This window comes from Chenopodium album, chromosome 4, assembly GCF_948465745.1.
Source record: "Chenopodium album chromosome 4, dcCheAlbu1.1, whole genome shotgun sequence".
In the NCBI taxonomy this organism is placed as follows: domain Eukaryota; kingdom Viridiplantae; phylum Streptophyta; class Magnoliopsida; order Caryophyllales; family Amaranthaceae; genus Chenopodium; species Chenopodium album.
In genome coordinates, this window is record NC_137837.1 from 14132701 (window position 1) to 14143633 (window position 10933).

Sequence of the window (10933 nt, forward strand, 5' to 3'; positions counted from 1 at the left end):
AAGGTAAACTAATTATGAAATCTGTTGTACTTTAATGTTAGATTCCAAATATATTTGTTTTCTTATTTTATGTGTTAGATTCCATATGGGACTAACATTATGAAACGGAGGGAGTATTTTTTATTTCTACTATGCGTGCATATAAAATTAGTATAATGCTAACAAGCGAGGGCATACTTTTTTTTTTTTTTTTTTTTTTTTGAGTGAGTAATTATTAAGGTGGCTTGAAAATTTTAGTGCATGATATCTATTTTAAAAAGTGGCTAATTAAATATAGTGAGCTTTTTTGAGAAAGTGGAGATGGGAAGATGTCTATATAAGTATATATAGCTATTTGTAATGACTGATAAGTACATAAAAGAGCTAAAAATAGTTAACCTACCAAAGTTGTACATTAGAAAGAGGAAAAAAAAATGGTGAGAAAACCATGTTGTGGGAACATGGGATTGAAGAAAGGGCAATGGACACCAGAAGAAGATCAAATTTTAATCTCATACATTCAACGATTTGGACATGCTAATTGGCGGGCACTCCCAAAGCAAGCTGGTACATTTACTTTATTTAACTTATCTTCGTTTAGTATTTCCATCAAATCGTATTTTATCCCTGAAAATTAAATTCATTGTACTCTTTTTGTTTTAAAATAAGTGTCTCAATTTAATACACACTTATGATAAAGTGGAACTTTGAATAACAATATTTGCAATACTTTTTGATGATTAATAAGTATGTTTAATCTTATGCATAATAGTTGTAAACACAAATTTTAAATCTGCAAAGTATAAAAAATTTACGTGCCTACAGTAGCATATCATCAAGTATCAACATGGAGGTTACATCTAAAAGCATACTCATACTCATACTCCGTATAAAACTAAGGGCCTGTTCACATTTACTGAACTGAGCTGAACTGAACTGATTGGAGCTGAATTGAACTGAACTAAACTGATTGGAGCTGAACTGAACTGATTGGAGCTAAATTGAACTGAACTAAACTGATTGGAGCTGAACTGAACTGATTAGAGCTGAACTGAACTGAATTAAAATGAAATTAAGTAAATGTAAACAGGCTCTAAATAACAGTGTAATCTCTCAATTTTTTTTTTTTTTTTTTTTTTTAAATGTTAAGTCTCTCTTTATTTATTAATGTGGGATACTCACATACATTGTTTGAGAATGAAAACTATAGAACAATAGTCGTTACTAAATTTTAAATGCATAAAGTGTATATGTACGAGGTTGATGTTCCAATATGCCAATATTTCAATTTGTCGAATATGTGATGTATCTAGGTTTAATGAGATGCGGAAAAAGTTGTAGACTTCGATGGACAAACTATTTGAGACCAGATATCAAACGAGGCCATTTTAGCGTTGAAGAAGAAGTAACCATCATCAAATTGCATCACATAATCGGAAATAGGCATGCCCTCTTACGTTATTACTTATTTAAATTAATGTATATGGCTTATGAATATTACTCCCTCCGTTTTTTTTTTCATTAGTTTGACTTTTGCACTACTTAAATGTGTCATGATTGACTTAATTATTTTGCTATTAAAAAATAAATAAAAGTTATTATATAATATTATCATTAGATTCGTCAAAATGTCTGTGTATTACAATTTTTTAGTAATAGACAATTAAAGATATTAATGGTTAAAGTTACGCTTTGACAAATGTGTAAGTCAAACTGATGTATTAAAAAAAATAGAAAAAAAAAAGTATCGCTTTTCTTTAGGCTAATTCAATTGTTTTTTACCCCCTCAAAAACTCAGGTGGTCTACTATTGCAGCTAGATTACCTGGTCGAACGGACAATGAGATAAAGAATTATTGGCATATCAAATTGAAGAAAAAGGCTAAACAAGTTCATGATCAAGAGGCTTTTTCAAGCCTAACTGGAAGTTCATCATCTAAATTATCAAATCCAATTTTGAATACAACCATATTGAGTAATGTTTCAGATATTTTCCAAAATTCGTTGGGAAAAATGTCTAGTAATTTGGGTGTATCAATGGAATCATTAGCCTTAAAAAATAGTTCATTAGGTCCAGTTTCTCCTGCACCACTCCTAAAGGTTGATGACTACGATGATGTATTGTTGTTTTGGTATAACCTTTATCGAAATAGTGGGGAGTCAATATTGTAAGAAGGGAAACAAGAATACAAGATATTGAATAACTCCATCTGTGGTTAATTATTTGTCTTTTTCTCTTTATTATGTGAGTAATGAATGGCCTTCAAAAAGAATAAGTAATAAATGAAAAATATAGGCATATAATTAAGGGATGGAGAGAATACAAAATTATGTGACAAGATAACTATCAAATGTTAGTTATTGTATTGGCTGCCATGCACGGATTATACATATATAATACTCTAATCGACCCCTAATTACTCCATCCGCCCCCTAATACAACGCCTCATTTTCTTTTTGGGTAAACCAAAATAAAATGACTCTTTCTATTTAAAGGTTATATTTTTTTTTTTTTTTGACATTATAACCTTTTTTTATTTATGAGTTGTGTCACCTTTTTTCTTTTACTTTTTTTGTATTTTTAACATCAATTTCTAACACTTTTTTTCTCTATCTCTTTAATTATTCTCAACTACTTTTTCTTTCTCTCTATCTCTCACCAAACCCCACATAAACATCTGTACTTTTAATCATTAGTTTTAAAAAATTTATAAATTTCTTAATTTTCGCGCAAAAACCAAAAGAGACTTTGTATTAGGGGACGGAGGGAGTAAGAAAATTGGAAAAGAATAAATGTTAACAATTTTTTTGTCTTTTGGAATCCCTACATTTTAAAATGTATGATAAAAGACTTATGAATAGTATGAGGATAATTATATCCTAAAGGGTCTGTTCACATTTACTTAATTTCAGTTCAGCTCCAATCAATTCAGTTCAATTCAGCTCCTAATTTCCCTCTCTCATAAAATATTCAGTTCAATTCAGTTCAGTTCAACTCCAATAAGTTTAGTTCAGTTCAGTTCAGCTTCAATCAGTTTAGTTTTGTAAATGTGAACAGGCCCTAAAATTGTTTGTTTACCTATATACCCCTTTGATATGATGCTAATTGTCTTTAAGCTTTTCCTTTACTCTTATGAATGTATTATTTGGATAATTATACCCTCTAAATATTTATTTACTTATTTGCCCTGGTGAACGATAATTGTCACTCTTCTTTAAAAATAATTATTTAAGAATAGTGTACGAACATTTATAACCCTATAATATATTTGTTTACACAATTTTTCGTTGCCAACAACAGAAAGAATTATCCGAAAATGGCCAACTATGGCGCACACATCGTACGTGTTAGTCACCCTAGTCTCAATAAATGTTTTAGGAAAAATATTATAATTGTAGTTGTGCAATTAAAAATCTATTGTAAAAGTTTTGTATAATTAATAAATTCAAAGGGAGAAGGAGAGGAGAGTTTATATGAAACATATCTGAAATACTATTATCGTGATCGCTTTAATTAATTAAAAAAAAAAAGTTACCTCAATTGTTTGAAAGACTGGAAACTTAATTTTAATTGAATATTATTTTGGATAAAAACGTTCACAGTGGGACTCGAACCCACAATCTCCCGCTCCGGAGGCGAGCGCCTTATCCATTAGGCCATGCGAACGCCTCTATATTCTTATATTTCCCATTATTTTATTTAAAAAAAATTATCAAAATTCATCTTCAATAAACACAAATTAATGGCTGATTCCTTTCTTCATCACTTCTTCTTCCTCATCTTCTCTTTCTACATTTCTCCACAATAAACCCTAACTAAAACCCCCCCTTTTTCTCTCTCCTCTGACCAACATTTCCAGACCAACAATGGCGTTGACCACTCCAAATCTCTTCTCACACTGCCCTAAATTGAACTTCTCCCGCAAAAATTCACTTCCTTTCGCATTTTCTTCCTCCACTTTTCGCCCGCCTTATCCTTCTTCATCTTCATCTTCATCTTCATCTTCTTATCTCAGGTAAATTTCTCCCAGTAATTCTCATTAATTTGTTGTTTTTTCGTGATTTAAATGATTGTTTTGCAAATTTGAATTTGATTAATGTAATGGAATGAATTGTTTTGATTTTAATCAGGGTTCTTAGAATTGCCCCGAAAAATTATGGAAGAGTTGTTTGTTCTGCTGCTTCTGCTGCTGGAAGTTCGGGTTCCGACGCCGAATTAAATCCTTATGAGGTAATTTCTAATTTTTATTTTTTTTTTCAATTACTTGAGGTATGATCATTTTTAAGAGTTTGGATTATTGTGTTTTAATAATATGCTGTCAAGTTGGATATGAACTTGAATTTGATCATTATTGTTCATTGACAAATTTAGCTTGAGGGTAGGTATTTGTAATTGTATGGTAAAATTAACTAACAATATGGTATTCTACAGGACTGCCATAAGACCAGTGTTGCTCTATGGTACAGAATGTTGGGCTTCTAAGAAAGAGCATATTAAAAAGATGGAGGTTACGGAAATGCGCATGTTAAGGTGGATGTGTGGAAACACTTTAAGAGATAGAATCAGAAATGAGGTTATTCGCAAGAAAGTAGGTGTGGCGGGCATTGTAGATAAATTAAGGGAAAATCGTCTGCGTTGGTTTGGACATGTAAGACGGAGACCCGAGGGTGCACCGGTGCGAAGAGTGGAAGAGTGGGACCATGGAGGGATTAAACGAGGAAGAGGGAGACCAAAGATGACTTGGTTGGAAGGAGTGAGGAAGGATATGAAGTGCATGGATTTACGTGAGGATGAAGTTTTGGATCGTAAGGGATGGAGGAGAAAGATTTATGTTGATGACTACACGGAATAATCAAATTTGGTTCATGTTAGCCGACCCCACTTTTGGGATTAAGGCTTTGATTGATTGATTGATTGATTGATTGAATATGGGTGCAGGATGATAGTGGTTTGTCGAAAAAATTAACTAGATGGGGATATGGGATGATGATGTTCAATGCAAAGAACTGGTGATTTGATACGATAATGCATAAAAGGAACTGAGTAAGAAGGGTACATGTTGATATCGCGATAAAAAGAAAAAAAAACTAGAGTTGTGGATATATGCTTCCATGATAAAAAATGAGTGAGAAGAGGATTTATGATGATAATGGTCCATCAAAAGAACTAGCAAGGGGGATATTTGATCATATGATGATAAAGCGGTCCATTAAAAAAAAAGAAAAAAAAAAACTTAGGAAGATTTGTATTTGATGATAATTGTCCATAGATTAAAATAGCTTGGAGTATGTGATAATAATGGTTCATCAAAAACAATAGTAAGGTATTTGATGATAGTGGTCTTTCCAATGGCAATTGGTAAGAACGAAGTGTGAACAGAATAATCTTTTTTTTTTTGAAAGGCTCCAAAGAGCAGCGATTAGATAAATTTAGCTAACATCAAGCTCTGCAAGAGAGATAACACCTTGCGGGAAGCTGTCCACATACAATTGCTCAACACCATCAGGTGGTAGTTGCCTCGCCATAAGGTGAGCAACACAATTTCCCACCCTTTTGACATGAAAACATTTAAAACTATCAAAATGCAAACACAAGGAACGAATATCAGCAACTACAAGGTCAACAGGTGCTCTGCCATTCTCCACCGATCTGATCAGGTTGGTGACAGAAAGGGCATCCGATTCCAGCTCCACCCTTCTAAATCCAAGCTCCTGAGCAACTTGCACACCCATTCTCGCTCCCATAGCCTCTAAAACTTTAACAGAAGGCTTCCCCATTATTCTTTGCACTTTTGCAGCCACAATCGTCCTGTGATCATTCCTTAAAACAGCCCCTATGCTAGACATAAATTCAGACAACACAGCAGCGTCTGAATTTATCCTAATCAAACCAGCAGCAGGGGCCTTCCACACAGGTCTGGACACAGCAGCAGGGGCATGGACATTGATTGCTTTGTCATAGTTCTTATAATCCTTAACCAATCGTAGGAAGCCCAGCACACCAACATCCCTACATTGTCAAGGATTCTCAAAAATCACAGAGTTTCGGTATGACCATGTAGCCCAAGCAAACGCAGCAAACATCAATAGCTCACTCTTACCCACCTTCCCCTTCATCCACGCATACAGATCAAAGAAGCTATTACATGGAGCATCATGAAGCAAGTCAGCAAAAGGGGATAAATTCCACACTTGACTCACATTACTACAGAAGAAAATTGCATGAACAGTACTCTCCTGCTCACCATAACACAGTCTGCACAGCCCATCATCCCTGACATGTCGTTGCTGCAATCTTCCGAAAGTGGCCAAAGATCCTGTACAAGCTCTCCACAAGAATTGACGGAGCTTTGGTGGTCCACCAATGTTCCAAATTGAATTCCGGATTTCTGCTCTATCCCCTCCAAACCTCTCAGTCCAGCCTCGAACATGCCCCATTCTAGCCAACCAATAGCCCGACTTAGTGGAGAAGATTCCATCCGTTGCAGGCCACCAATACAAAGAATCCATAGCATTTCAAGCTCAAAGGAATTCCCTGAACAAGAGCTATATCTTCAGCCACCAGATGCTGATGTAAAGCCTCAGTGTCCCATCGATGTCTGTCATGATCAATGAGGTCCGCCACATACACATCAGCAGGGCTCTCCACGTTTAACGTGGGAATTTTTGTCACATTGTCCCCTGGTAACCAAGACTCCTCCCATACATTGATTTTACTTCCATAACCCACTCTCCATTTAAGTCCATCAAGTAAAATTGATTTCGCACCCCAAATACTCCGCCATACAAAACTCGGATCATGGCCTCTGCAAGATGATAAAAAATCACTATTTTTGAAATATTTTGCTTTGAGGACTCTAGCAGTAAGGGAATCCGGATTACTAATGAGTCTCCACCCTTGATTAGCAAGAAGTGCTTAGTTAAAAATTTTTAAGTCTCTAAACCCCATACCACCAAGAGACTTAGGTAAACACAATTTCTCCCAACTCAACCAATGCATCTTTCTCTCCGTACCAGAAGACCCCCACCAAAACCGAGCGATCATAGCATGGATTTCATCAATAAGAGTATCCGGAATATGAAATAACCCCATCATGTATGTTGGGATTGCCTGGGCGACTGCTTTGATCAACACCTCCTTCCCGGCTTGAGACAAAAAAATTTCCTTCCATCCCTGCATTTTCTTCCATATTCTCTCTTTAAGACAAGCAAACACCATTTTTTTTGACCTTCCAATAATAGTGGGGAGCCCCAAATATTTCTCATGCTTTTCAACCTGTTTCACACCAAGAACCGCAAGAATATCTGTCCTTCGTACCACATCCACACATTTGCTAAAGGAGACTTCAGATTTGTCAAAATTAATCTTTGTGAACAGAATAATCTCTTGTTGAATCTGTTGTGAATCTAGGGATGATGTATTCGATGTCTCTTTGGGTTAAATATGTAAATATTTGGTAGTGACAGTTAGAAGGGGAAAGGTTTGGTGTTTTAAGAACAATTGTCTTAGCCATATGAAGAGCCATTGCTTACTTTCTTCTTTATCAATCCATATAAACATTTGCTCATGATCCATGCTAGATTTATCTACTATCAGTACTATTTTGAGAAATTCATTGCGACTTCCAGTCTAGTGGGCATATGTTTTGCTTTCTTATTTCTAAGTTTTATTCTTTTAGGTGCTTGGAGTGAGCCCCATTGAAGGATTTGACACAATTAAGACGGCCTATAGTAGAAAACGCAAAGACGCTGAACGGAGAGGTGATGAAGCCACTGCTGCCATGGTAAATATGCATTTTATTTCTTCTGAATAAATGCTCTTGTCCTACTTTTTCTGATCTAAATAAGTGCTTGGTCATATATCTGTAACTAATTTGTGGTTTTTCAGTTAGAAAGGGCTTACGACAAGATCATGATGGCTCAATTAACTAAGAGGAAGAAAGGGGAGACATTTGGCTCATTTAAGGTACATCTTTCTGATATTTTTTTTGTGACCTCTGCCTTTATTTTATTTTATCTTTTTAGTTTTCATTAGCTGATATTGTTATATCTCCTCGGCATGCTGCACATATTTTATAGCTAGTCGCTTGTTTTCCTGTTTCTGTCATCATAGTTTGTGCTATGATTTGTTGATCAGTTCCCCATTGAGACTTGGTTGGTAGTGTGAGATCAGGTTTTAGAAGGAAGTTAGTTGGTAGATGTGATAGACGTTATCTTTCAATGGTACTTAGACTGCTTGATTGTACTTTGTCATTTTCTTTTTCCATTGTTAGAGCTCAGTCGTATTTCATGTGTGTTTTGAAGCTAAAAGGAACTTGCTTTATGCTTGAGTTGCTGTTTTATTCTGTAATCCAATTTATACTCCCTTTCTCCTTGATAAGCCTGAGTCTGCTGAGTACTTTTAATTAACTGTGGGGTGCTCTTGCATAATACAGGTTTCAAAGGATATTAAATATGCTGATAAGCAGCCAGTGGTATCATGGGGACCCAGGTTTGTGTTTAGGCTTCTTTATCTGGACATTGTCTAGTTTGTTATTGCTTGTGTACTATTAAATGTTGAGTTCTTGTTTCTCCTGTTATGTTGTTCTTGATGTATTGGATTTAGTCCTTTTCCATAGGATAGTTAAATATTTCATCTAAGAGGTGGTACCTACGTGCTTAATAAAATAGTAAAAGTTCAACCAGGGTTTGCTGTAGTGTATTAGAGGATTTGAAGAGAACAGAGAAAATATGGAAAGGATTGGTGGATTTCTGGAGAAGAATTGAGATACAACAAAGATTAATGTAATAAGAAAAGCAGAGGAAGGCTGTGCTGATGATCCCTAAAATGGGTGGTAACAATCATCTTTCAAAAGGCTGATAACTCCCACTCAAAGGATAATTAAAACAATTCAGAATGATTCTCCCTCACCTGATCTTACTTTTATCTTGTTTCAAAAAAAAAAAAAAAAAAAAAAAAAAAAAAAAAAAAACAACTTATTTTTTATCCTCTCACTTCATTAATAAACTGAAATCAGACACTCACGGTCTCACCTTAATTAACTTCCATGCATCCAATGCTTCTAGCAGAAGGTTTTGCTGACCCATTTTGCCTCCTTGGTAGCACCTGTTGTAGGGTGATTTGGATGGGTGGGGTGATTAGGTGGATATAACAAATTTGACGAGGGGTAAATTTTGTATAAGTTGTAAAGAATGCCGATTAGTTGTCGTCTAAATTGACATATTTGGCAAATGGGCTACATTATCATCTCTTCTTGTCTTCTATACAAGTACATCTAACTATGAAATGAACTATGATATGCTTTCAGGTCCAGTAAGTCTGATGTCAAGGATATACGTATCAACATGGCTATATCTGCTGTATTTGTAAGTACTGCTTGTCAAGTTGCTTTGTGCTTCCCGTCTCTTGTTTGGCGCATGTCATTATTCACATTTTCTTGTCTATGAATAGACACTAGTGGTCAGAACAATGTTGGAAACAAGAAATGCAGTTTCTTTGAGTGTCATATGATGATTATTGTTTTACTTTGAAGCTCTTCTAGTTTTTTGAAAACAAAGTTCATATACTTCGTACTTATTTAGCTGTATTGATATGCAGATAGCTTGGATTTTCATCAAGCAGAATGCTGAATGGAAGCCAATACAATTTCTGGGTTTTGTTTTTGTGTATCGAATTTTTGAGAAGTTAAAAGCATTTGAACCACCAGTGTCTCCAACATTCACTGTAAGAACGCTTAGGAGTTTACAGTGCTTATTTTTGAGGGTTCTGTTCTGCACTTCTGCTAAGTATTATCTTGAACTTCTGCTAAGTATTTGTACATGACCTGATTGCAGGAAGATGGCGAGGATGATGGACGGGGTCTACGTATGGGGAAACGCCTTCTTCGATCTCTTTGCCTAGTGTTTGGTTGTATTGGTCTTGCTTCCTTGGTATGTAGCCTTTTTTATAGCAACTTATTCCGTTTATATGTTTGCTGTCTTTCTATAGATATCAAGGTCTGCCATTTAACTTATACCTACAGGTTTTAAGACAGACCTATGTTAGTGTTCAAAGTACTGATTTCCACAAAGACATTATTGTTTTCATTAACAATTTGAACTTGTTATATCAGAAGTACTTGTGTAAATTAATGGTTCCAATTTTTCAAAGCAATTGACAAAAAATATACAACAGAGCTTTTTCATGGTTACCAAGCATAGATTGTTATAACCAGGAAAAATTTAATGGGTTGCGCTTGTATCTCTGCTCCCATTGTACATTTTGTGCTCTTGTTTATCTGATCTACTTCTATTTTTAGGCTTTTACTGGTGTTCTGAATCTGATAGAGTATTCTGGCAATTACATACCTGCTGCCCTTTACAATAGTCAGGTAGATTCTACCTCATCTTTCTCTTTCCTCTTTTAGCTCATGCTTTGTTGCAGCTGATCTGAATCTTGGAAATGTGTTTAAAATCTTATTCTTACTCTTGTTGTATAACAGGAATTAATTGTCACTTCTTTATCAGCCTTTATTCTCTTCATCCTGGCATCGTATTATAGATGATACGGAGTATGAGTTAAATTTTCGGTCTCTTTAAACTTGGTAACAAATTTTGTATTGATTCTAAATGTTATGACTGCCAAATTTTGTCAAACTACACTCACCCTTACCTACTGCTCAATAAGAGTACCTATGTAGTGTAGCTTGTCCATAAATGTAAATTACGGATAATTTCTCTCTTCTCTACCGTATTGTATGCATCAGTTTATTCAATTATGCAACATCTTTTTTGTGTGCGGTTAGCTAAAGGAAAGTGCAAGTACTTCTAGCTTATACTCCATTCTTTCGAGAGTGAAATGTGCGACAACTCCTTGCATCGATCTTTCAGATGATACAATCCTATAAAGTTATCATCAATATTGACTCTGCAATTTATGTTACAACAAGTAGTATATGCTTGGGGACACTTAGCAT

At 35.0% G+C, this 10933-nt stretch overlaps 1 protein-coding gene, 1 non-coding gene and 1 pseudogene across 2 annotated transcripts; 2 read left to right on the plus strand and 1 right to left on the minus strand.

Moving 5' to 3' along the window:
- Positions 1–413: 413 nt before the first annotated feature.
- On the plus strand, positions 414–2150 carry LOC145627690 (transcription factor MYB15 pseudogene; annotated as a pseudogene).
- Positions 2151–3572: 1422 nt separating this feature from the next.
- Positions 3573–3645, minus strand: TRNAR-CCG (transfer RNA arginine (anticodon CCG)). Its single transcript has one exon. It is a non-coding gene; the product is annotated as a tRNA-Arg (tRNA).
- Positions 3646–3738: 93 nt separating this feature from the next.
- On the plus strand, positions 3739–10732 carry LOC145626732 (protein CHLOROPLAST J-LIKE DOMAIN 1, chloroplastic-like). Its single transcript, XM_081679199.1, has 10 exons — positions 3739–3994; positions 4110–4209; positions 7658–7762; positions 7867–7944; positions 8414–8469; positions 9287–9344; positions 9577–9702; positions 9813–9908; positions 10277–10348; positions 10460–10732. The coding sequence occupies exons 1-10, from the start codon at positions 3846–3848 to the stop codon at positions 10520–10522; spliced, it is 903 nt and encodes a 300-aa protein (XP_081535325.1). The 5' UTR covers positions 3739–3845; the 3' UTR covers positions 10523–10732.
- Positions 10733–10933: the final 201 nt, after the last annotated feature.

Bases quoted from the DNA above. Each gene is read 5' to 3' on its own strand.
- LOC145626732 (XM_081679199.1), top strand. From the start codon at position 3,846: ATGGCGTTGACCACTCCAAATCTCTTCTCACACTGCCCTAAATTGAAC. The intron at 7,945-8,413 runs GTACATCTTTCT...TGCATAATACAG, and splicing joins AGACATTTGGCTCATTTAAG to GTTTCAAAGGATATTAAATA. The intron at 9,703-9,812 runs GTAAGAACGCTT...ACCTGATTGCAG, and splicing joins CAGTGTCTCCAACATTCACT to GAAGATGGCGAGGATGATGG.